The 27,258-nt window shown below is 50.0% G+C and overlaps 1 protein-coding gene across 1 annotated transcript in view; it reads right to left on the bottom strand.

Moving 5' to 3' along the window:
• The window catches only part of Ago2 (argonaute RISC catalytic component 2), a 109,288-nt gene that overhangs the window by 35,548 nt on the left and 46,482 nt on the right, over positions 1–27,258 (bottom strand). The window contains exons 2-7 of the mRNA XM_045142726.1: positions 25,892–26,087; positions 10,811–10,931; positions 4,100–4,281; positions 2,381–2,517; positions 979–1,113; positions 384–471 (exon numbers count right to left, since the gene is read on the bottom strand). Of these exons, the coding sequence (XP_044998661.1) occupies positions 384–471; positions 979–1,113; positions 2,381–2,517; positions 4,100–4,281; positions 10,811–10,931; positions 25,892–26,087 (859 nt within the window). The remainder of the gene's footprint in view (positions 1–383; positions 472–978; positions 1,114–2,380; positions 2,518–4,099; positions 4,282–10,810; positions 10,932–25,891; positions 26,088–27,258) is intronic.

Raw genomic sequence — 27,258 nt, 5'->3', positions numbered from 1 at the left:
TCTTATCCGTGGGCAAATGATAGCACACTGGCAGTGAAAGTCATGAGACTCTGGGGAAGACAGCCTAGCAGGCCAAGCGGAGGGGTCAGAGCAGCGGCCTCAGAGCCGAGCTCCTCCCTCCCGGTACCACCCCGCTCAAGTACTGGTGAGACTCAGCAGAAGCCCTACTGCCACTGGGAACCTCAGACAGAGGCCAGGACACCTCCTCCCTCCCCTATAGGAACGGTTTTGGTATGGAAATTTACCTTTAGGGGGAGGTTGGGGAGCTACCTACTCACAGAAGGTAGACTTCTAACATTTAAGAACAAATTGATCGTTTCAAGGCAGTCACAGCACCTGTCTGGAAATCTAGCAACATGGGTTGGAAAGGATGGCCATCTTACGTTTGGCTACTGGCAGACCGCCGGGTCACGTTGCAGACGCGGTACTTCCTCTTCATCTGCCCACAGTGCGTTATCTCCACCTTGAGACCTGGTGACGCAGACAGCGGCATGAGCGCCACCCTCGCCCATACCTACAGCCCAAGCTCTGCTCCATCAGTTTTCATGCGTGGGAGCTGTGGCCACAGACCAGGTATGGGGTTCTGGAGCCGGGAGTGTGATGCACAGACCACCACAGTACACTGGCTGGACCCACCTTGCCCACAGAGATGCCTTCTGCCCACAAAACTCAGCATGGTGTACGTTAAGCTCAGTGTCACCACTGGCACTCTCTGAGGGTGATTCTGGTTCTCCTATGGCTAGAGCAAGGCTGCTGCACCGCCTGCTCCCACCCACATAGCTGGATTTATTACAGAGGTCCCTCTGTGGCCTGGCTCCAACCATCCCAGAATCACTGCATCTGACTCCTCACTCCCCCCAACACTCCCACTTCCCTCCAGGCTCCAGAAACAGGAAGCAAGGAATGAAAGGAAGAGGAGACTGGACCGTGAAAGGGCCTCCCAGCCCCTTAGCTTGATGTGCCAGGATGGCTCCTTACCTTTAATTTCTTTGGTAAACTTTACCCTTTGGGAATCTGTCAGAGGTTTTTGTTGTTCTTCAATACTTTTAAAATCCAAAACTTCACAAACAAACTCAATCACGGGCTGTGCCTTGTAAAACGCTGTCGCCGACACTATGGGCAGGAAAAACAAAAGACAAAGACAAGAGCTTGGCACTCCGGGACAGGTTAGGAATAGTTCCTGCAGGGCAGAATGCTCAGGGACACAGGGAGGACGATGCCTGGCCTCAGTTTCCCTCTATGGTGTTCACAAGTTTGGGCCTTTGGGATGGGAAAGCCAAGGTACAAGATGTCTGAGGTCCCAAATTCCAAGCTGGGGACTAACCCAAGGGGATTTGCTGTATCTTCCAGACAGCGGCAGCTTTACCAACCGAGCCACCTCCCAGGTCTCTGCCCAAGCCAGTCACATGCGGAAAGCACAGCCTTGGATTCTGTGGGCTCTTTTGACCATGTTCTAGAATGGGCATCTCAGAAATTTCCATTCCAATCAGCAATTACCTGAGCAAATCACACCAGTCAAGCCTACCAGAGGTTCAGTAATGCTAGAGAAGAGGCACTTTTGCCCTGACCTACTCTCTCGTCTCCTTATCACAAAGAGGGGACCAGCACAACACAAGCCCAGGGTTCCCGCAGCAGAGGCAGAAGCGCTGCTGTAGATTAGATGTGAAGTGTCCCACGAAAGGCACATGTGGTGAAGGTTTGGTCCCCAGTTGGTAGATGCTATCACTGAGAGGCAACAGGTTGTGGCCCTATCAACGGAGTCATCTACTAATGGATTCATAACTTTAATGGCTTCACTGGGAGCTGGTAGGAATTACGAAGTCCTGCCTGGTTGGAACAAGTAGGTTGCTGGGTGTATATGCCCTTAAAGGGGATGTCCCTTAAAGGGGATGCCCTGTCCCTGGCGCCTCCTACCTCCATGGGTCCTGGCCATGGTTGAGTTGGGCAGTTTCACTGACCCACCCCGCCTGACCTGCCGTGAAGCTCAGCCCCATCATGGGCCTGAGAACGGCACTGCCAGTGGCCAGGACTAGACAGCCCAAAGCTATGACCCAGTCCTTTTAAAGCTGCTTCTCTTAGGTGTTTGTCATGGTGGTAAGTGTTCATGGGAGAATCAGGATGAAGTAAGGCATATGCGGTCCCAACCTCACAGCTGTGTAGGGGCCAGCAGAAGCGGCTGCTCAGCTCAGCCCAGCACCGGAGGTCTTTGGTGGCAGGTCCTCCAAAGGGCACTGACACCTGTCTAAGAGCCACAGCCCTGACCTCAGACAGCACACAGGGGCCACACCACATGCCAGGGTCGATAGCTGCCTGGGGTGCTCCGTGGACCCTCCCCTGGCTTCTTCCCCACCCTGCAGGAAAGCCCAAGGGCTTTGCTTACCATCAATATTCAGCATCATCTTCCACAGAGAAGGGCGGACGGACTGATGGAAGCCAAACCACACTTCTCGGCCCCCTCCCAGGGGGTTGGAGCAGCCCTCAGAGGCAGTAAAGAAGGAGCGGCCCACGGGGGTGTACCTGCAACCACACGAGCCCTCTCCTCATCAGAGGTGCAGCTGGCCCTCTGCATACCCCTTCCCCGCTCAGCCAGCAGGCAGCCCCCACTCGGTGCCCATGCTGGGCTCCTCACTCTTGCTTCTCTTCTTACAGTGCACACGGCTATGCACAACCCTGGGAGTCCTTTTAGCCTGGGTCTGTGTTGAGGCAGGAGCAGCTCAGCAGTAGCATCTGCCCACTTCTGTGCAGTCTCAGGGTGGCCTTGAACTCACTGTGATCCTCCTACCTCAGCCTCCCGAGTGCTGCAAGGGTTAATGGCGTGTACTACCACGCCCAGCTTATCATCCGCCCATTTCTTTCTTTTTTTTTTTGTTTGTTTGTTTGGTTTTTCAAGATTGGGTCTTGCTCTCGCCCAGGCTGGCCTGAAATAAACTATGTAGTCTCAGGGTGGCCTTGAACTCCTAACAATCCTCCTACCTTTGTCTCCCAAGTGCTGGGATTAAAGGAATGTGCCCCCACGACCAGCTCATCTGCCCATTTCTAACACCCAAAAGGCAGAAGCCCAGTGACAGGCATGCAGTTGTGCCACCTGGTGCCCACTACTGGTTTAGCTTAGCTCCTTCCACTGACAGTTTCCTGGGCACCAGACACCAAGAAGGCAGCAAAAAGCTCACTGCTCTTGGAGCTTTGCTCACGTGTGGGAACAGGAGTCAGCATGGAAGATCCACACACCTCTGCAGGCCAGTCACACACACAGAGGACCCAAGTGGGACCCACTGACTACAGTGGGCACATTCTCCAGCATAAGCACATCTGTAGACCACAGGGCACCACCTGATGTGCTTGTACTTGGGATGTGTCACCGCTCGGGACTCTGAAGGGAGGACAGTGTGTTCGTCAGCAACGTCTCATACGGACACTGCACTGTTTGGCAGTCATTTTCTACCTGTGCTAAGGTGTGCTAGCCCTGCCTTACTTTGATGGGTTTTCTAAGGCAAAAATGGTAGTCTCCCCATGATTATAAAATTAATGTAAATAATTATTAAATCATCTCAGCTAAAAAGCACAGGCAACACTTTGTCAACCACCGTTTGAGGCTGGTTTGGTACCCATAGGCCTTGTATCCCGCAATGGTTCTGAGCAGTGATAGACAGGCCAGGGCTCCACCAGGAGGGACCCCTGCTATCACCCCCCCACAGTCAAGGTGTGGCTCCTACAGGCGAAGGAGCCCTCAGAGTGGAGGGCTCCATCCCAGGCCTTCTGTGTGTGGCTTGGTTCCTGCTGAGGTTTCTCTTTCTCATTTCCCAGGGTCATCCCCAAGGCCTGACTGTCCCTCCGTCTGAGTGTACACACATGTGACCAGGTCTGGATGTGGTATCCTAGTTTTGGTACTAATCGCTGGGCTCAGGGGAAGTCAGCAAACCCTGTGCTGGGGACTAATTTGATCAACTTTCCCCATGCTAGGCATTGCTGACTGTCTTCCCCAGGAAACGACCACACAGCCGGCTGCATGGACTCCATCCTTCCTGGGACAGGTCTCACACTTTCTGGTCATACCTAGTCACATGCAGATGCTCCTGACACTTTGCTCCCCATCTCTCACCTCATGGATGGCAAGTGCCTCATGACTACGTCCAGGGCCTGGATCGTCTCGAAAGGGACACTGGGCAGCCGCCCCGAAAGTGCATCATGTAACGCCTGCAAGCTCACGCACGACACCCACTTGATGGACACCTTGAAGATGCGGTCCTTGCCTTCCCCTGGCAATGTGACCTCCAGCTCCACCTGTGAAGCCAAACACGAAGGTTACTTCTTGTGAGAAGCAGCAGAAGAAACAGAAGCTGTTTTTTTAAAGTAAGGTCTCACTCTAGCCCAGGCTGACCTGGAATTCACTATGTAGTCTCAGGGTGGCCTCGAACTCATGGCGCTCCTCCTACTTCTGACTCCTGAGTGCGGGGATTAAAGGCGTGCGCCACCACACCTGGCTTAAGAAGCTGAAGTTTTTTTTTTTTTAATATTTTTTGTTCATTTTTTATTTATTTATGAGAGTGACAGATAGAGAGAGAAAGACAGATAGAGGGAGAGAGAGAGAATGGGCGCGCCAGGGCTTCCAGCCACTGCAAACGAACTCCAGACGCGTGCGCCCCCTTGTGCATCTGGCTAACGTGGGACCTGGGGAACCGAGCCTCAAACCGGGGTCCTTAGGCTTCACAGGCAAGCGCTTAACCGCTAAGCCATCTCTCTAGCCCAAGAAGCTGAAGTTTTAACTTTATTTACTTTTATCGAGAACACATTTACAAAGAGGTGGGTGGCTGATGGCCAAAAACACCTGCTTCCTCCCATTCACCCAAGACTGGGAGCCCAGCCACAGTTACATCAACGCTTTACTTATGGGACATCTTGATTGTACCCAAAAACCACTCAGAAAAGCCGGTCATGGTGGCACACACCTTTAATCCCAGCGCTCAGGAGGCAGAGGTAAGAGGTAGGAGGATCGCCATGAGTTCAAGGCCATCCTGAGATGACAGAGTAAATTCCAGGTCAGCCTGGACCACAGTGAGACCCTACCTCAAAAAAAAAAAAAAAAACAAACCACTCAGGTGGTGACCAAGGCAGCTTTGCTATCTGCACGTGTCCCCATGCTTCCAGAACTGCTAACACATTAGGGATTGTGCACACTTTATCCCTCTGTACCCAGAAATCCCAGCAGGGCCGAACCTTGACCATCAGCCATGCAGCCAGTCCCTGCACAGGCCCCACTGCCTCCACACCACACCGTGTGTCTGGAACGTTCTCCAAACACAGGGCCAGCATGGCCACGTCACTGTTCTCTGAGTGCCTGGGGCATGTCTACTCGCTCGCCCGCCTACCTGCCTGCTCATCCTTGCGGCTGAGGCCTGGGCCTGGGCAGTCTTGGTTGCCTCCCACGTCTTCCTTAACCCTTACAGAGCCATAACCAGACCCCGCGGACGCTGCAGCGAGTACCTGGCAGACACGCCCTTTCCGCCCAGCCAAGGACTGGCTGAGCAGCCGTCCCACCTAGCTGCACCACGAGACCCATGCCCAATGCCCAACGCTCCAAAAGGGGGAAAGGCCAAGTTCCACTCATGGTTGAGTGGCACCCATGAATCAGTCTTTCTTTTGCATTTTTTTTCAAATTATTATTAACAACTTCCATGATTATAAAAATTACCCCATGGTAATACCCTCCCTCCCCCACTTTCCCCTTTGAAACTCCATTCTCGAGAACAAGCGTCTTGAAAAGGAGCACTCTTTATGGTGACACGCTTTGACTAACACCAGGAAAAGGAAGCAGGCACAAGGCAGCAGAGCTCCTCTAACTTCCATCTGAGCATCAGAACCACGCCCATGGTGCAGGGACACACAGTGTGGACAGAGTGCTGAGGCTGGGACTACTTGGTGTGGACAGTGGGAAAATTTCATAAAATTTTAAGTCAGTAACAGCTGTCAGGCGTGGTGGCACATGCCTTTAATCCCAACACTTGGGAGGCAGAGCTAGGAGGATCACTGTGAGTTCAAGGTCAGCCTGGGCTAAAGCAAAACCCTATCTCAAGGGAAAAAGGCGGGGGGGGGGGGGGGAACTGGAGAGATGGCTTAGCAGTTAAAGCACTTGCCTGCAAAGCTGAAGGACCCAGGTTTGATTCCCCAGGACCCATATAAGCCAGATGCACAGGGTGGCCCATGCATCCAGAGTTCGTCTGCAGTGGTTGGAGGCCCTGGTATGCCCACTCTCTCTCTCTCTCAAATAAATAAAATAATATAAATATTTTTAAAAATTTAATTAAAAAAAGTAACAACTACTGGGGCTGGGAAGATAGTTCACTGGTTAAAGGCTGGCCCTAGTTCAACTCCCCAGCCACACAGTCAGATGCAAAACAAGCTCCTGATGTTCATTTGCAGGAGAAGGAGGCCCAAACCCTTTCCCCACCTGGTATCAGCCTGCACTTCACTCGTGTGGACAGCTAAGATCCAGAGACAGGAAGGGAGTTGTCCAGACCCTATGGGGGTGAGGGGTGCACTCACCTTTGCACTTAATTCCAGAAAAAAGTTGGAGCTGTGATTGATATAAGCAGGGCCCACAGCCTGCTGGCTATAACTGAAGAAAAAGGTAGTGGGGAAAGAGAAACAGAAATGGTGCCCAGGGCCCAGGCGGTAGTGGGTGTAAGTGGGAATCAGCATGCAGGCCTCACTGTCATATACTTGCCAGGACAGTGGGCCCGCCCAGCCTTCACACCTCTACCAAACACTAGGCCACAATGGCTCAAGGACACACCAAGAATTGGTGACAACTGGATACTGGTTAATACCCTCCTTAAAATGTCTATATAGGGCTGGAGAGATGGCTTAGCGGTTAAGCGCTTGCCTGTGAAGCCTAAGGACCCCGGTTCGAGGCTCGGTTCCCCAGGTCCCACGTTAGCCAGATGCACAAGGGGGCGCACGCGTCTGGAGTTTGTTTGCAGAGGCTGGAAGCCCTGGCACGCCCATTCTCTCTCTCTCCCTCTACCTGTCTTTCTCTCTGTGTCTGTCACTCTCAGATATATAAATAAAAAAATGAACAAAAAAATATTAAAAAAAAAAGTCTATATACTGGAAAATTGGAGGAGACACAAGGACTATGTCTTCTTATACCAAAATACTCTATCCAGCCTCCTCATAGTTCGGGAAGAGCTGTGTGTCTGGCCCCAGGCTCGGCAACACTATGCCAATCATGGGGTCTGGACAGGTGTGCAGTAAACAGCTGTGGCTGCGTGCCATCTCAAGAGAAGCCTCGTTTATGCCCAAGCTGGTGTCACATCCCTTTGGGGGGGTCTAATAACACAGCAGCCAGGCTCCACAGGGACGTGTAGCTCTGTGGTCAGTGCAGCCTGACCTTGGTGCTGGCTCCCCCAGGCCCTTCTGCAGGGACACAGGGAGACAAGCGCAGGGCACCCGGGCTGAGGAAGACGGTAGGCTGGCCGAGCTCACCTCCGCAGGCACCTGACCACAAGGCCCGCACCCGCTCTTCTTGGAGGTACTTGTGGTGAACTTGGGGATCGAGTGAGCCCAGTCTGGGTGCTGCTACACCACCAAGAAAGAGTGGAAACACGGTACTTTGACACAGATAAATAGTATCTGCTCCAGGAAACAGTGAGCAGCTGCTGTGTCTCCGAGGCTTTCCCTGCCCAGGCCTCAGCTGAGCTCCCCCAGCCCCCACCACCATGCAAGGAGCAATGGCACCAGCAGGCATCTGGCATCGCCAGGACCACCCAGCTCCAGGGAGGACGTCATAGCCATTGCACTAGTGAAACCAGGCCAAAGCAACAGCTGTAGGGCTCTGCGCCACGGTCCGTTTCCTGAGGGGACCATACAAGCTCAGTCCTGTTTCGCTGTGGTCAGGGAGTGGCAGCGACTACACAGCAAGCTTGGGAAACAGGTCACAGCCTCTCCAAAAGCTGGGGTCAAAACTAGTCCTCTGGGGCTGGAGAGGGGACAGGCACTTGCCTGCAAAACCAAAGGACCCAGGTATAATTCCCCAGGACCCACGTAAGCCAGACACACAAGGTGCACATACATCTGGATTCGTTTGCAGTGTCTGGAGGCCCTGGCATGTCCATTCTATCTGCCTCTCTCTCTCTCTCTCTAATAAATAAATAAATATAAACTAGTTCTCTGATCCATGTGCTGGGAACTTGGAGACACCCTGGCAGCTGACAGGCAGAGGCAGGGATAGAGATTCAGTCAGGTTTGATAAGCAGCATGTCCCAGACACCTGTACAAATGCCTTAGGGACCCCCTGGGATGCCCCAGGAGAACCCCTCTCCCTGAACCTCCAAGGACAGCCTTCAGCCTCCTGACCTCCAGGGCAGGTCAGCAGCCACTTGCCACTTGTGGCTGTTACCTCCATCTAGGAAAGGGACATTCACCCTCTCCCTAGCCAGCAAGGCTGCAGAAGGGAAGGTACACACCTATGGGCACCCCAACCCAGGCCACCAGTGGGTCACCAGCGGAATAACGGTTCTCTATGCTCTCTGGACCTTTCGTTGATCATCTGAAGGGTGAGGGTGACTGGGTAAAGTTGGGAGGCACTGAGCACCCATCAGGTATCAACCATGGGATGAAGGTCCCCTGTAGACACTAGGCACTGGACAAGGCTGGGACAGGGGAGCAGTAACTGTGCCTTCTGTCTTGAGCTGCGGGTCTGGCGTACTTCAGACCTCACTGTTCATGCTGTACTACAGGGAGCGGCCGATGGTTATCACCAAGAGCAGGTGAAAAGAGGAGCACAAAGACTCCACCTCCCCGGTGAAAGGGACCTTCCTTTGGCATGTCTCCACAGCTGCTCCATTCTGCTTGGGGGGGGGGTGGCCTGTCCCAGGTCCCACCACCAAGAAAGGTGAGCCCACATCTACCCATCTGAGCTGTTAATAGCACAAGTGCATGCATCTAGTCTGCGTCTCATTATAAATACATATGAACAAACCTGTGAGTAACTCCTTATGGCTTTTCTTTCTTATATAGCTTTAAACAAACAAACAAACAAACAAACAAACAAAAAACCCCACAAAACTGTGCAAAACCTTTAGATCAATAAAGTCCAAACCCCTAGAATGTTCCGCGGCAAGAGATGCTGCTCAGCTGACTCACGCCCAGCCCTGGGACAACCTCTGACTCAGAAGGCAGCACTGGTCACCCTGGGGTGGGAGGGACATCCCATGCACCACTAGTGACCTGGAGTCACGAGATCTGAACATGACATAGGAGTTATATGTGGTCACTGGCCTTTAGCCTGTCTTAACAGGTTTCCTTTTTGTCACAGTAGGTGACAGGGAGCCAATCTGGGGACTGAGAATAATTGGCCTTGCTAGAGGACCTCAGGAGTCACTTTCTGATTATCACAATGGACCATTTCCAGGCCTGTAGGACACATGCTGGTGGACTGGAGGCCTCTGAACATCGCTCCTCCACAGGGTCCTGGAGGCAGAGACATGAGCATACGCGCCATCGCAGACAGAGCCCGCTCTTACCTACCTCTCCCTGTGGTTAAGTTCCCAAGGCACATGAGTGTGTGGCCAGAGCTAGCCCCTCTCCCTTTCTACTTACAAGTGGTGCCAAGACATTACAACTTCTGAGCTGTTTTATTTTTTATTTTATTTTTGTTTTTTTGAGGAAGGGTTTCACTCTAGTCCAGGCTGATCTGGAAGTCACTACGCAGTGTCATGGTGGCCTCGAACTCATGGTGATCCTCCTACCTCTGCCTCCCAAGTGCTGGATTAAAGGCGTGTATCACCACACCCAGACTATCTTTTATTTTTTAGTATTTTTATTTATTTTTGTGTAAGCTGGGAAAGATAAAAGAGAGAGAAAATAGGTGTACTAGGGCCTCCAGCCACTGCAAATAAACCCTAGATGCATGTGCTTTATGTGGGTACTAGGGAATTGAACCCAGGTCGCTAAGCTTTGCAGGCAAATGCCTTAACCACAGAGCCATCTCTCCAGTAAGGACAAAGACCATAAGAAAAGACATTTTATGTAACCACTCTGGTCTGACTTCAGAGGAATCACTGGCCACTGAAGCCTGTTTGCTTCGTTTCCTGCCAGCGAGGTGTTTGCGTGCATACACACTTTTGTGGGCATGCAAACACACAAGCACACACTTCCATGGGCTTCCATCGTCGTTTGGTGGTCTTGTCATAAGTAGGCTTGGAGGTCATTGAAGGAGGAACACTACAGCCTGTTTCCCTGGTAACATTATGAAGGGAACATCACAATTGCGCCCCTGGTCCTGATTGGAGTCTACCAATCATTTTAACTGTTCACCTGGCTAAGAGACAACAGACATGCTGAGGAGGAGCGAGGGGCAGTCACACCCTTCCTGAGAGTCTCCAGAAGCCCCTCTCTTGGTTAGAAGCCGGCTGAGGCACACTGCTGAGTTTGCCCGCTTTTCTGGGTTCTAACTTTCTCTTCTTGGCCTTCTTTGAGTGCTGGCTCAAATCCTAAGCATTCCTGTCCTGACACTTGGGGTGGGGGGGGATTCCACCTTTTCCTCAATAAATCTTTGCTTTACCCATTCCATGAGCCTCATTTTCTCATGGTTCTGAGATAAGGACTCAACAGTATGAAAATCTGCAATAGTTTGTGGCTTGATGTGGGTGTGTCACAGACCATCACAGCAAACCACAGCACATGGGCAGCAAGGCCAGTGGACCCTGTGAGGAAGCACATGGCCTGTCGGTGACCCCTCTTCCAGGTGAAGTGTTTGTGACACATTTGAACTTCACTGTACAGATGCGGGCCCAACACTCAGAGGCCTTACCTTGTCCCTCCCAATCGGAAGAGGCATAGCAGTATACAGATTCTTCCTTCCATCAAACACTGGCTTCCGGTCCCCGAAGATCTGAGTTTTAAAGTGCTGGACCATGTGCTCCACTATTTCCCTGAAAAAGATGGAATTCAGACAAAATGTCAATAAAGTCAAGGAAATGACACACAGGGTAGGCACTTTCCTGACTCCAGCTTTGAAGCCACTCACGAGATCTGAGTTTCCTTCTACAACATGGCTTCTGACCCCCCTTCTGTGACGCATCAACAGAGAACCTCACATGTTCACTTAGTCATGCAAACACTAGAGAACTGCCTAGCAGGCCACACAGGACAGATGGTGGACAGTCCCAGAACTCTCAGGACTCCCCGCGGTGCTGAGGAGGGGCAGACGGGAGTCCCATCCCAAAGTTGTCTGTAGGTCCCCATAGTGTGCAGTCCATATTCTCTGCCACGTGACATAGGATGCAAGGCTCAGCTGTGGGTCATGTGTGACTGACTCAGTCTCTATTCCTCACAGGATCCCTAGAAAAACATTCCAGAATGTAGGTCTTGAAGTTGATGCAAAGTCCAATCCAGCCTGCCTCAACCGCGACTCACCTCCAGAGCCGGGACACAACATGGGTGTCTGTCTGCTCCTACTGGCTATGATGCTCTTGGCTCACTGGACATTACTGGGCAGGGCCATCCTGCTGCCTCTTGTGAGGGGACCTGAGGCTGCTTGGGGCCAATCCCCACCCACCACAAACATCTGCCAGAATGGTTTTGCTCCAAGGCTTGGGAACAATGCCGCCACAGCCCCTCTGAACCTCCCCCAAGAGGGCTTACTTTTCCTGGTTCGGGCTTATGGCGGCTTCCAGCCTCCACACCTAACCACCCAGAGACCAAGCAAGGGCAAGACACTCAGGAGGACCGACAGCGGGGCTCCAGGGTGTGTAAGGGAGCAGCACAGATGCTGAGGGCCTGGAAGGCGGGAGGTGGGACAGTGTAGGACTTGCCCTCACTCAGGAAGCAAGAATCCTACCACAACTTCCACTCCCCTCCCAGAAGAGGTAACAGCATGTTACACGCAGGGATACTGAGGCACAGAGCAAGGGCAGTGGCAAGAAGGAAGCTAAGCTCCCTCCTGTGTCCTCATCTGCCCACACGGCCCTGGGCTCTGCCCTGATGACTACATCATGTATCCATCCTGGGAAGACCCTGTCAGCTGCCGCTCTTCGGGCCAGTTCTAGAAGTTGTCACTCTCTCTCTCTTTCCAGGTCTCAGTCTAGCCCAGGCTGACCTCAAACTCACAATAATCATGGTTCGATTCTCTAGGACCCACGTAAGCTAGATGCATAAGGTGACACATGCATCTGGAGTTCGTTTGCAGTGGCTGAAGGCCCTGGTGCACCCATTCTCTCTCTCAAATAAAGAAATAAAATATCTAAAAAATATGTTTAAGCCATACTTGGGTTAATAATGTCTTATCTATCACCCGGGTCACGTGGTATTGCATTCTGGTTGTGAGATGAGACTAAGCATCTCTCAGGATGGAGAACTTGTCTCCATAGCCGCCTCACAGCAGCCTTGCCTTGCTCGGCTTGAGCTCTTCCACGCAGATTATCTTATCACAACATCCTGAGCAAGCCACTGCTGTCGCCTGCTTTTCTGGAGTGGGTGGCCACCCTGTCTCTCCTTGAGATACGGAGATGCAGAACATGTATTCCCATTGTCTTCTTTTTTTTTTTTTAATTTTTTTGTTCATTATTTATTTATTTATGAGAGTGACAGATACAGAGAGAAAGACAGACAGGGAGAGAGAGAGAATGGGCATGCCAGGGCTTCCAGCCTCTGCAAACGAACTCCAGACGCGTGCACCCCCTTGTGCATCTGGCTAACGTGGGACCTGGGGAACTGAGCCTCGAACCGGGGTCCTTAGGCTTCACAGGCAAGCGCTTAACCGCTAAGCCATCTCTCCAGCCCCCCATTGTCTTCTAAGTCTCTACATCAGTTCACATCCCATGGAAGCTGGAAAAGGGAAGACAGGGCCTCTAAGCACGTTTCTCCTGGCAGCCCCTGTGCCCCAGCCAGGGCCACACACTAGACCAGTGCTGGGCTTGGCTGACCACCTCCCTGCCATGGCCTCCTGGGATCATCCTAAGACAAGAGCTGGCCTGAGAGGACTCAGCACGACTGAGCTAAAGGGACGGATGACATTACTGGTGACTGAGGCACATGGGGCTCACCAGGGCGTCCAGGGGTGACAATGATGCCACAGCTTGGGGGTCCTTGCGCAGGCCTCAGTGTTGGGCTCCCCTGGCACAGCACGAGGTTTGGGAGCCACCACCTTTGGATTTTACAGAGCCTGAGGTACGCAGAAGGAAGGGTCAGGGACAGCTCAGGGTATGGGCATTAAGACAGACTGCTACCCAGGGCACAGGGCACCACTCAGCACTGAGCCCCTCTGCCAGGCTGTGGGCCAGCACGACAGTCCTGGTGGGCTTCTCTCAACAAAGGCTGGAGGACTCCAAGGGTGTAGGACCCCCAGGTAAGCATGGCTGCTTGGCTGTAAGGGACAGCCGAGAGTCCAAGCCCAGCACCCGTGTTTTGGTAGCACGCCACTTCCACCGTCTATGCTGTTATGATCATCTAAACTCCACCGCAGTCAACAGTAATGTCAAGAACACGAAGGGTTTGGGCATTTAACAAGGTAACAACTCTCAATGCCTCAAAGCCTGGTGGGCTGGCCCTGGCCACAGCCCGCAGCTCAAGGCCACCTCAGCTGCTCAGCGACAGAATGACTGCCCAATCATGGCGACTTCAGCACCTTACAGACCTGCCGACAGGAACAAGGCAGTACAGTCTATAAACCTACCACATGGGCATTACATCTGCCTGCCAGTACCAGCCTTTAGAAAACCCAAAGCCCAGGTGACAAGTCTGCCATCCCCACTGCGGTTCCGAGAAGACTCTACCTAACAGCACCCCACAGGGCTCCTCTCAGGAAGGCAGCAAGCTAACCAGAACCCCCACTGATGGAGAGTCACAGAGACTGGAACAAAACAAAAGACCTAAGATGGCCCTCAGTGTCCATGGTTTCATGGAGAAACATACTTTGTGGTAGTGGGCATTAGGAGTCGGTCCTATGACTCTCAATGTATTGTGGGCACACTGTCCAGGATGACAGATAAAGGAGCAGAGTCCAGGGTCGCAGCTGTGACAGGAGAAGGTACCAGAGCAAGCGGCCCTCTCTCCATGGGGCAGCGACCCCTCTCCCAGGATGCAAGTCTGCAACAGAGGCTGCCACTCTCCCACGGTGGACTTGGCTTTGGACTTACCCTCCTGCCTTAAAATGTCTGCGGAAGAGAAAACGGGAGACAGCTGTTTGGGGCATTAGAGCAGGCAGCGGGGGATTATGGTTGTTGAGGGAAGGGAAACATATGAGCTAAGCCTCAGTCAGTCCAACATCCTGGGTCTGGGCTCACAGTTGTCCAAACCACACTCCAGGGTTAGAAACTCTTTGGGCATCATGGTCTTATTGAGCCCAAGAGATCAGCAGCAAGGTCCAAATCTGAAGACAAAGGACTTCTAGGTAGGGAACCAGAGAAGATAGCAAGTCGATTCCTCAGCACAGTGCACGTAACATCCACAAATGAGCGAACATGGTGTGGGTGTGCTGACGCCAGCAAAGAGAGGTATAATCTGTGGTAAGTCTTCTGAACAAAACAGACCCCAAGATGACTCCATGCTGTGACAGTACACAAAAACCATGGCAAGTGTGTCTTAGCATAAATATAGATGGGATCATCAAGAAAAGAAAGTATGCACGTGTGGACAGGGCACGTCTCTCAGAATTATGAGCTGGGAGATAGGGCTGAAATGTACAGTGTCTAAGAAAGTCACCCAACTCTTACAAGAGCAGACTACAAGTCATATCCAAGGCAGCAAGAAAAATTATTTCAACTGAAAAAAAGGGAGCAAAAACTAAACTAAACTAAATAAATAAATAAGCTGGGTGTGGTGGTGCACACCTTTAATCCCAGCCCTCAGGAGGCAGAGGCAGGAGGATTGCTGTGAGTTCAGGGCCACCCTAAGACTACATAGTGAATTCCAGGTCAGTCTGGGCTACAGTAAAACCCTAACTCAAAAAAAAAAAAAAAAAAAAAAAGTAAATAAATAAAAGAAAAAAAAAGGAAGCAAGAGTTTGATTTTGCAAATTTCATACAGCTGTGAAGTGAGCATCACTCCACCCCCTTGACTGGACTAGTGATTGTAAAAAGGAGAAAGTGGGAGGTGGCGAGGGGGGTAGGTTGGGGATCCTAAAGGAACTTCCCATATACAGCACACACATACACACACACAAAAAAGAAACCCAAGAAGAAAAAATACCAACAAAACTATAGGGAGGCACATTACAGTCAAATAGAAAATAAAATTTAAAAGACTAAGAAGAAAAAAGACAAATTCCATCCATGGGAACTATGATAGGACCTCTGCCTGGCTTTTCATGAGGAGCTGGATCAGAGGGGGTGGTGGGCTCAAGGGTGGCTCACTGGCAGAGCCCACACCTTGCATGTAAAATGCCTGTGTTGGAGCTGCATGCAGCATTTGTAGGTGGGAAAGAGAAGAAAAAATTGTTTAGGGGGGTGCAGGGGTTTCAAGGTACAGTCTCACTTTGGCTCAGGCTGACCTGGAATTCACTATGTAGTCTCAGGGTGGCCTCGAACTCACAGCAATCCTCCTGCCTCTGCCTCCCGAGTGCTGGGACTAAAGGCCAGTGCCACCATGCCCAGCTGAAAAAAAAGTTTTTTTTTAAAAAGCTAAGCATAGGCTGGGGAGATGGTTCAGCAGTTGAAGGCACTTGTTTACAAAGCCTGCAAGTCCAGGTCCAATTCCCCAGTACCCACATAAAGTCACTGAAGAAGTAGTGAGTGAACCAGGTGTGGTGGCACTCACCTTTAATCCCAGCACTTGGGATGCAGAGGCAGGAGGACTGCCATGAGTTCAAGGCCACCCTGGGAATACATAGTGAATTCCAGGTCAGCCTGGGCTAGAGTGAAACCCTACCTCAAAAACAAACAAAACAACAGGCTGGAGAGATGGCTCAGCAGTTAAGCGCTTGCCTGTGAAGCCCAAGGACCCCGGTTTAAGGCTTGATTCCCCAGATACACAAGGGGGCATAAGCATCTGGAGTTTGTTTGCAGTGGCTGGAGGCCCTGATGTGCCCATTCTCTCTCTTTCTGCCTCTTTCTCTGTTGCTTTCAAAAAAAAAAGTAGCTCATGAATCTGGAGCTCATTTGCAGTGGCAGAGGCCCTGACATGCTCATAACTCACTCAAATAAATAAATAAAAATTTTGATACTTAATATTTTTATTTATTTGCATGCAGAGAGAGAGAGAGAAGAGACAGAGAGAATGGGCACACTAGGGCCTCCAGCCACTGTAAACAGACTCCAGATACATGTGCCACTTTGTGCATCTGGCTCTCTGTGGGTACTGGGGAATCAAACTCAGGTCCTTAGGCTCTGAAGAAAAGCACCTTAACCAGGGGGACTGGAGAGATGGCTTAGCGGTTAAGGCATTTGCTTGCAAAGTCAAAGGATCTTGGTTTGACTCTCCAGGACCCACATCAGCCAGATGCACAAGGGGGCACATGCACCTAGAGTTTGCTTGCAGTGGCTGGAGGCCCTAGCATGCCCATTCTGTCCCTCACACATGCGCTCTCTCTCTCTCTCTCTCTCTGCCTCTTTCTCTCTCTCAATAATAAAATGTATTTGGGGAAAAAACAAAAGTTAAGTATGAGCTGGGCATAGTGGCTCACACCTTTAATCCCAGAATTCAGGAGGCAGAGGTAGGAGGATCATTGTGAATTCGAGGCCACCCTGAGACTACAGAGTGAATTCCAGGTTAGCCTGGGTTAGAGTGAGACACAACCTCAAACAAAAAGTTAAGCAAGCTTTTAAGGTGCTGGGGAGAGAAGCTGCCAATCAGGACTTTCCACGTGGATCTGCAGCGGGACTTGGTGGCTCAGCAGATATGCTTGCATGGGCCTGGGGCTGGGGCACAGCACCACAGAATCTCCTCGCAAAACCTATCATGAGCACGGGCTGGCACAGTAAGGCAGCCTAGGGCACCTTCCCAGGTTAAAGGGAAACAATGCTGGTAAACAGGAAGAGATAAAGACCACCTAAGAGTCAGTATGGGCAAAATCTAACCACTTTATTTTCTAATTGTTAAAAAATCACCACCCCACGCCATGGGATTCATAGTGCATATAGAGGTAAAATGCACAGTACTAGTGTAAGGACAGGAGGTGGGTTACACTGTTACACACTCTTGTGTTCTGTGTAAAGCTTGTGCAAGCCAAATCAATTGTGATGAGTTAAAGGGCTCCAGCATCTGTAGAGCTAGCACTGAAAAAGCAAGAGGAGGGTGGAGATGGCTCCGCCATTGAAGGCTCGCTTGCAACACTTAATGGCCCAGGTGCAAATCCTCAACAACGGTGGATTATGCTGCATCTATATGAATCCAGTCTTCCAATACAACGAAGCTGTCTGCATCAGCAAGCCCTTTCTTGCTGCTGGGCCAAACTTCTAAGAAGCCAGCTCACATTTTCACATCAGCAGGCAGGAAGTGAAAGAGGAGAGAGACAGAGAGAGAGAACAAGTGAGCAGCAAGGGAGGCCAGGCTCAAAAACCTTCAGGGTGACCCCAATGACATACTTCCTCCAGCAAGGCTCCACCTCCCAAAGGTTCAACTGTCATCCTAAATAGGGTCACCAACAGGAAGGGACCCACATGAGTGAGTGTGTGCAGGCGCGAGTGTGTGGGGGCTGGGGGTGGGGGGCATTTCCCATTTACAAACCACCACACTGTGGGTTCAATTCCCAGCAAAACAAAATCCAATTATGTCTGCCAGAAACGTGCTAGAAATACTTTAGTCCCAGCACTTGGGAGACAGTGGTAGGAGGATCACTGTCAGTCTTTGAAGTCACCCTGAGATTGTATAGTGAATTCCAGATCTGCCTGAGCTAGAGTGAGACCCTACCTCCAAGAAAAAGAAAAAAATTAACTGAATATCCTTTGAAAAAAAAATTTTTTTGGCAACAAGGCTTTACTATGTACACCTGGCTGGTGTAGAACTCACTATGTGGCTCTCAAGTGCAGGGGTTACAGTATTGAGCCATCAGGCCCAGTGATGATCACTATTAAGTAGGAAATTAGGACAGGAACTAGTGAATAGAAAGAAGGAAGACATTTCCTCATAATAAAAAGGCTAGTCTTGGGCTGGAAAGATGGCTTAGCGGTTAAGCGCTTGCCTGTGAAGCCTAAGGACCCCGGTTCGAGGCTCGGCTCCCCAGGTCCCACGTTAGCCAGATGCACAAGGGGGCGCACGCGTCTGGAGTTCGTTTGCAGAGACTGGAAGCCCTGGCGCGCCCATTCTCTCTCTCTCCCTCTCTCTGTCTTTCTCTCTGTGTCTGTTGCTCTCAAATAAATAAATAAAATATTAAAAAAAAAAAAAAAGGCTAGTCTATCATTAAGATACAGCAATCACAGCTATACCTATTAAGGAGAGCCTCAAAATTAATGAAGCACAAACAGAAAATTCTAAAGAGTGACAAACCAACATTGTACTTGGACAAATTTACAGTAAAGATTACAAAGATTTAGACTAACACTATGAGCCTACTCCATCTGCACCCCAGTGACCTGGGAATGCATCCTTCTCCCGCACATGGAATACTTATCCAGACAGAGACCCAAGGTACATTCCAGTAAGTCTCATCAAACCATGCCCTTGGAGACAGTGCCCTTTCCGTGAAGTATTCAATCAGAAACCAATGACAACAGGGTGTTTAAAAAAATCCCAAACAGAAATGGAATGGCACAATTTTATGAACCCCTGGCTTAAAAAATTCACAAGGAGGGCTAGGGGGAGAGCTTAAGGGTTAAGGCACTTGCCTGCAACGCCAAAGGACCCAGGTTCGATTCCCCTAGGACTCATGTAAGCCAGATGCACAGATGGTGCATGCACCTGGAGTTCATTTGCAGTGGCTGGAGGCCCTGGCCATTCTCTTTCTCTTTCTCTCTCTCATAAATAAATAAAAGTTAAAATTAAAAAAAAAAGAATTCACAAGGAAAATGAAAAACTAACAGAATGCGTATACAACAAAATTATAGCTCCCAGGCCAGACCAAGTTCAGAGGAAACAAAGGTGAAAGGGTACAGTAATTTTTTTCTTTTTATTTACTTGTTTATTTATTTAGGTTTTTTGAGGTAAGGTCTCACTCTAGCCCAGGCTGACCTGAAATTCACTATGTAGTCTCAGGGTGGCCTTGAACTCATGGCAATCCTCCTACCTCTGCCTCCCGAGTGCTGGGATTAAAGGTATGTGCCACCATGCCCAGCTAATGTACTTATAATACATTATTTGAAAAATCAAACGTTATAGTGTGTTGAAATTTGTTGTGATCACATTGTTACTTTCATTATTCTAATTAGAATTTTAATAATAAAAGGTAAAGTTGGGTGCTGAGAAAATGGCTTAGTTTGTGAACATGCTTATCACTTTTTTTTTTTTTTTTTTGGTTTTTCAAGGTAGGGTTTCACTCTAGCCCAGGCTGACCTGGAATTCACTATGGAGTCTCAGGGTGGCCTCGAACTCATGGCGATCCTCCTATCTCTGCCTTAAGGGCGTGTACCACCACACCCGGTGGTGCAGTAAATTTTAAGTGAGCAGCAGAAGAAAATAGTAAAGATAAGAACAGAGAAAGAGAGAGAAAATGAACAAAGTAAATGTTGGTTCTGGGCACAAATGACCGACCTGCAACCCTTAGAGCTGATGGGGGTGGGGCAGGGCAAGGGGATGGGAATGCGAGGGCCAGAGGCGGGTTCAGGAGCCTTCATCACAAGTCCTCCACACATTCTAAGAACATGAAAAAATGCACTAAACTGGGAACACAGAATCCTTGGAATACACATACTACCAAAACTGAGTAATCTGCTATCTGACAAAGACACCACATTCAAGAAATTTTCCTGCAGAAAAAACTCTAGGACAAGCAATCTCAACAAATTCAATCAATATTTAATTGGTTTTAAATATTCTATGTCAGCCTAGGCTACAGTGAGACCCTACCTCAAAAAACCAAGGGGTGGTGTGTGGGGAGAGAGAGAAAAAGAGAGAGAGAGAGAGAGAAAGGGGGAGAGAGAGAGAGAGGATGAGAATGGGTGCACCAGAGCCTCCCAGCTGCTGCAAATGAACTCCAGATGCATGTGCCACATTGTACATCTGGCTTATGTGGTCCTGGGGAATTGAAACTGGGTCCTTTAGCTTTACAGGCAAGCGCCTTTACTGCTAAGCCATCTCTCCAGTCCCCAATCAACATTTAAATCCTCCAGTATGTAGAGGAGGGAATGCCTTGGAGCTTAGTGAACTGTACTATACAATCCCAATGCCAAGGCATAACCAGAGGAAAATAACATCTGCATAAATTCAACCCTGCCCTATAAAGAGCTACCTTATCATCACTCCTAGAAATGATGGGTAGGGGTTGGAAGCCTTTTAGCCCAGGGTTCAATTCCCCAGCCATGCACATAAAGCCAGATGCAAAAAGTGACATCTAGTGTCCATTTGCAGGGGCAAGAGACTCCGGCACGCACATGCACACACACATGCAAGTAAATAAGTAAATGAAAATTTAAGAGGGGGCTTGGAAGATGGCTCAGCAGTTAAAGGCACCTGATGGCCTGGGGTTCAATTCTCAAGCCAATTATATATGCTGAATGCAAAAAATGTTGCAAGTGTCTGGTGTTTGTTTGCAATGGCAAGAAGCCCTGGGACATCCATGCACACACATCTACACACACATATGTGCAAACAAATTTTCATCAGCTGGGTGTGGTGGCTCACACCTTTAATTCTAGCACTTGGGAAGATGACGGAGGAGCATTACTATGAGTTTGAGGCCTGCCTGGCACCATAGAGTGAGTTACAGGTCAGTCTGGTGTGGAGTAAAACCCTCCCTGCCTTGAAAAAAAAAAAAAATCCAGGTGTGGTGGCACAGGCCTTTAATCCCAGCAATTGGGAGATAGAAGTAGGAAGACCAGAGGTGGGAGGAATGCTGGGAGTTTGAGGGTAACCTGGAACTAAAGAGAGACCCTACTTCAAAAACAACAAGAACAAAAAAGATGTGTCAGTCACTGGGCATGGTGGCGCACGCCTTTAATCCCAGCACTCGGAGGCAGCGATGCCAGCATTGGAGAGCAGAGACAGGAGAACCCGAGCTAAGTGAGGAAGGAGGGTTGCTGTGAGTTTGACATCAACCTGGGCTAAAGTGAGTCCCTGCCTCAAAAAAACACAAAATAATAATAATAGTAATAGTAAAAGTGCGTGAGCCAATGATTTAGCATAAGTGAGTTTTGCAGCCATCACAATCTAAGTCTAATGCAGGTACATCAGTTCCAAAGAAGCCCCACATTCCTCAAAAACAACAAAATTTGGATTGGCGAGATGGCTCAGTGATTAAGGAGCTTGCCCGGAAAGTCTAACAACCTGAGTTTGATTCCCCAGTACCCACATAAAGCCAGATGCATGCATCTGGAGCTCGTTTGCAGTAGACAGGGGCCCTGGTGTACCCATTCTCCTTCTCTTTCTGCTTTTAAATAAATTTAAAAAATATTTTTTAAGGGTTGGGGAAATGGCTTAGTGCTTAAGATGTTTGCCTGTGAAGCCCAGTTCAATTCCCCAGGACCTATGTAAACCAGATACACAAGGGGGCACATGTGTTTGGAGTTCATTTGCAGTGGCTGGAGGCCACTCTCTATCTGCTTCTTCCTCTTTCTCTCTCCCTCAAATAAATAAATAAATATAAAAAAATATTTTTAAAAATTGGGGGACTGGAGAAATGGCTTAGCAAATGTTCAACTCTCTAGATCCTATGTAAGCCAGACACACGATGAGGCAAGTGCAAGGTTGCACATTCCCACTAGGTGGCACAAGCATCTGGAGTTCGACTGCAGTGGCTGAGGCCACGGTACATCAGTTCTCTGTCTCTAAAAATAAAATAAAATCCTACTGGGCTTTCTGGCAGAAATCATATATATATATATATATATATATATATATTTTTTTTTTTTTTTTTTTTTTTTTTTTTTTGAGGTAGTGTCTTGCTCTAGCCCAGGCTGACCTAGAATTAGTGTCAGGCTGGCCTTGAACTCAGTGATCCTCCTACCTCAGCCTCCCGAGTGCTGGGATTCAAGGTGTATGCCACCACACCAAGCCACCAAAACAATTTTTTTTTTCAAGGTAGGGTCTCATTTTGGCCCGGGCTGACCTGGAATTAACTGTGTAGTCTCAGGATGGCCTTGAATTCATGGCAATCCACCTACCTCTGCCTCCTGAGTGCTGGGATTAAAGGCATGAGCCACCAGGCCCAGCTTCAAAATATTTTGTGTGTGTGTGTGTGTGGTTTTTCTAGGTAGGGTCTCACTCTAGCCCAGGCTGACCTGGAATTCGCTATGTAGTCTCAGGGTGGCCTTGAACTCATGGCGATCCTCCTACCTCTGCCTCCCAAGTGCTGGGATTAAAGGTGTGCGCCACCACGCCCCGCTTATTCAAAATAATTTTATCATGCATGTGTATTGTGTGGACTTGTGAAGGCCAGAGACAGAGTCTCTTGTTGGCCTGGAGCTCACCTGTTAGGCTTGACAAGTTGGCCTGTGGGCCCCAGGGGCTCTGCGGCCTCAGCTCTCCAGTGCTGGCAACCACAGGCACGGCTGGGTGGAGGATTGCCCTGCATCACCACGCCCGTATTTTACAGGAGTCTGGGGATCAGTCCCGGGTGGGTACTCATGCTTAACAGGCAAGCACTCATCTACTGAGCTACTTCCCTAGACCCCAAGTCCAAACAACTGTGAGGAACGAATGGGGGGGGGGGGATTGGCTATGTCTGAGTCAAGCTTGTGCCAGAGGACCAGGGTGACAGAGCACTTTCCCAGCATGCTGTGGTGGTTAGCATTGGTGTGGACTTGCTGGCATCAGGAATCCCCAAGACAAGTCAGTGGGCATGCATGTGAGGCCTGAGGCAGGAAGATCCACCCGGGCTGCGGGTGGCACCATCCCACGGTCTGGGGTCCTGAACAAAGGACGAGCCAGCCGAGCACCAGCATTCCTCTCTCTGCTTCCTGATGGCAACGTGACCAGCTGTCTTCCCTTCCTGCTGCCACCTTCCCCACCAGGATGGACTGGACCCTAACTGTGACCCAAAATAAACACTTCCGCCCCTATGTGCTTCTGGTCACAGCAATGACAAAAGTAGCGCACACGCCTAAGGGCCTGGGTTCCACTTCCAGCACCACATGAGCTACTGGTCTGAGGAGAGAACCGTAGTAGGTCCACAGACAGGTGCACGCGCAGACGATTCTCCTTTTCAAAGGCACTAAATCGGCAGGAAACAAAGAACCCTTTAAGGCTCTTACCTCATCCTGGACACAAAACTCAATTCAGAAAGGACCACAGACCTGGGCATACCAGCCAAGACTAGGGTTCTCCCAGAAACCAGAACATCGGGGTGACCCCGAAGAGCACAGACTTTCTGGAGAAAACGGTCTAGTAGGCACTTCTAAAGGCTTAAAATTGGACTTCAACGAAACTAAAATGTGTTCATCTTTAAAATAAACTTGTTTTTGAAAGAAGATACTATTTCCGGGCATGGTGGCGCATGCCTTTAATCCCAGCACTTAGGAGGCAGAGGCAGGAGGATCGCCGAGAGTTCAAGGCCACCCTGAGACTACATAGCTAATTCCAGGCCAGCCCGGACCAGAGTGAGACCCTACCTCAAAAAAAAAAAAAAAAAAAAAGAAAAGAAAAGAAAAGAAAAGAAGATACTATCATGCAAAAAGAAATGGCCAACTTCTGGCTGAGGAAATATTCCTCGCCTGTTGCATTGACAGCCCTCCTATGGGCCAAACACATGCTCAACAGAGACTAAACACGCCAGCACACGTGAACGGTTCACATGTGAATGTAGCACGCGGCTCAGGCACAGAGAAGGGTGCTCAAGTCACCAGCTGTCAGGGGCTGAGAATCAAAGCCACCACAAGAGGCATCACACGGCCACACAGTAGCAACAATCAAGAAGGCTGGTCAGACTGACTGCTGACAATGTGGAGGACCCGAACCTTCAGATGCTGCTCATGAAAACAAAATGATGTGGCCACTTTCCAAGCAGCAACACCCTGCACCCACCTCGGGCCTGGGGCTCCTGCTCCCGGGCGCTCCCCTGACGGAAAGGCAAGCATGCACCCACGAAGCAGACATGAACAAAACCACCCTTTTCCCTATGCATGGTAGAAAGAAATTAATGTAGAAAGGGTGCTTTATGAATTTGCCCTTATAACATTAAAAAGTCATGTTGCCTGGAGGAAAAAAGAATACTCCTAGCAACTTCATTCCTAACAACCAAAGCCTAACCACCCAAGTGTCTGTCTAACAGGAAGATGAAAAAAAAAAAAAATCAGGAATATTCCATGAGCTATTCCTCAACAATAAAGCAACAGAATCCACTGTATGTGCACGCACATGCTTGTGAATGCCAGAGGAAGACACTGAGCACCCTCTTCTATCACATTTCCACCTTATTTCTGTGAAACAAAGTCTTGGGTTGAACCTGGAACTCATTGTTTTTTGGCTGAACTGGCTGACCAGTGAGCCCTTCCCTCCATGATCTTCCTGGGGTTTCAGGAGTGCCTGACCATGGTCAGCTTTAAAAAAAAGTGGGGGCCTGGAGAGAAGGTCCTTGCCTGCCAAGCCTAAGGACCTAGGTTCAACTCCCCAAAACCCCCATAAGCCAGACGCACATGGTGGTGCATGTGAAAGAAATAATGGGTGTGCCAGGGCCTCTAGTCACTGCAAATGAACTCCAGATGCATGTGTCACTTTGTGCATCTCGCTTTATGTGAGTATGGGGGAATTGAACCTGGATCCTTAGGCTCTGCAGGCAAGCACCTTAACTGCTGAGCTATCTCTCCAGCTTCCATGGTCAGCTTTTATTTTTTTAAATTTTTTATTTGAGAGTGACAGACAGAGAAAAAGGGAGAGAGACAGAGAGAATGGGTACACCAGGGTCTCCAACCACTGCAAATGAACTCCAGACACATGCGCCCCCTTGTGCATCTGGCTAATGTGGGACCTGGGGAATCAAGCCTCAAACCGGGGTCCTTAGGCTTCAAGGGCAAGCGCTTAACCACTAAGCCATCTCTCCAGCTCCGTGGTCAGCTTTTTACATGAGCACTGGGATCAATCTCAGGTCCTCATGTTTGCACGGCAAGTGCTCTTACCCACTTGGCCATCTCCTCAGCACCAAAACCCTGTATTTTTTTAAAAATTATTTATTATTTTTTTATGAAAGACTTCCAGACTTGTCAACAATATCCCACGCAAAACCCTGTGTCTTTTTAAAGTATATTTTTATTTATTTGTTTTTGTTTTTTGAGGCATGGTCTCATTCTGGCCCAGGCTGACCTGGAATTGACTATGTAGTCTCAGGGTGGCCATGAACTCACTGCAATCCTCCTACCTCTGCCTCCCGAGTGCCGGGATTAAAGGCGTGTGTTACCATGTCCGGCTTTTATTTATTTTTTGAGATAGAGAGAAAGAGAGAGAAACAGACAGAGGATGGACACACCAGGCCTCCAGCTGTTGCAAACAAACTACAGATGCATGTGCCACTCTGAGTATCTGGCTCACATGGGTACTGGGAAATCGAACCTAGGTCCTTTGGCTTTGCAGACAAGTAAGTACCTTAACCATTAAGCCATCTCCCCAGCCCAGAACCCTGTATTTTTTATGTACAGGAGACTAACTGGAAGAGGGTGATGGATGCACACGTGTATGGTAACTCAGAGCTGGGCTTCAGTGTGAGTACTCCACTGGAGTCAGGTCTAATTGAATGACAAAATACTTTCAAAAGACAAATGCAAATGAGCCTCCATGGAAGAGTCAGGAGGACGCAGAGGGAGGTAGCGAGTCACAGCATGGGTCCACATGCAAATCACCCATCAGCCAGTCAAAGTTAACAAATGGACCAGAATACCTGTTCACTCTCCTTGGGCATTTCTCTGGCTTGATGTCCAGTTCGTAGTGATAGATGTCAATCTTGGGGATGTCCATTTCAAAAAAATTGGCCTGAAGTTTGATTGTTCTTCCAGAGGTCCCAAAGTCCGGCCGAGGAGGGGGCTTGAAGGCATATCCTTGGATGGGCGGTGGAGGCGGGGCAGGGGGCGCAAGCACTGGAAAACAGCAGGGAGCACTCGTTATGGGGTGCTGACTTTTTCTGGGGGTTCCAGTGCCCTCCCATTCCCCTTGGACCCAAACCCCACACCCCTTGGGCGCTTCCAAGCTTGCTTTCCCATGGGTCCTCCTCCACTTCATTCACACCAAATATCGGACACAACCCTCCTTTCTACCCCACCTCATCCGGGGACTTCTGCTGGCCCACCCCTTCTTTTCTGAAGTGCCCAGTTTCTGAGATGGTTTTCTCCAAACATCTTCTTTTTGTTTTGTTTATGGGTTTTCAAGGTAGGGTCTCACTGTAGCCCAGGCTGACCTGGAATTCACTATGTAGTCTAAGGGGGGCCTTGAACTCACAGCGATCCTTCTACCTCTGCCTCTCAAGTGCTGGGCCCGCTTCCACTGCTTGCCCGAGGCCTCCGTTAGCTCCTTCCACTGGCCTACATGCCACCAGGGTGACAGGACGGGGCTCTCCCAGGAGGCTGAACCACGGAGCTCACTCCACCTGTTCTTGAGGCCAGCCCCTCCCACGAATCCTCTGCACAGATCCAGCTCCAGACCCCATTTAATCATGTCCAGAAACACAGGAGCCTTGGAGTGCACTTGGGGGGGGGGCCACAATTTCTGGGAACCTCCCCCATCCATATAAACATAGCTCCTCATTCAAACACCTCTGTGGCTCCCCAGTACCCAAACAGCAAAGAGGCACTGGCCCAGCCTCAAGACCTGGTCTCAGCCTTACATGGTCCCTATGGAGACCCTAAGTGATGAGAGCCAGCCTTCCAACCCCAGAACTGTGCATCACAGCCCTGCGCGACCATCGTCGGGCAGCGTCCCCCGCCAGGCCCAGCTTAGGAGCCATCACCCAGGAGGACTGCACCCCCTTCTCTCCACTGCACCTCTCTTTAATCCCTGCAGCAGTCTGCCACACTGTGCTGTCACCTCGTCCGATGCCTAAGCCTCCCAGGGTCTGCGTGGGCACCACAGTGGCCCAGACACACCTGTGTCTCCAACCCTCCACTGCTCCGTGAGAAGCTCCGACAGGTACAGCAAGGAGGCGAGTCACTCAGAAAGTGCCCGTGGCAACGACCACAATCCTGATAGAAAATGCTCTCAGCATCCAGAAAGCCCCAGCTTTTCCTGGCTGCAAGGCTCACACATGCTACCCTG

Source organism: Jaculus jaculus, chromosome 2 (genome assembly GCF_020740685.1).
Source record: "Jaculus jaculus isolate mJacJac1 chromosome 2, mJacJac1.mat.Y.cur, whole genome shotgun sequence".
Lineage (NCBI taxonomy): Eukaryota > Metazoa > Chordata > Mammalia > Rodentia > Dipodidae > Jaculus > Jaculus jaculus.
Note: the sequence above shows the minus strand (reverse complement) of the source record. Positions and strands in the feature narration are given on the sequence as shown.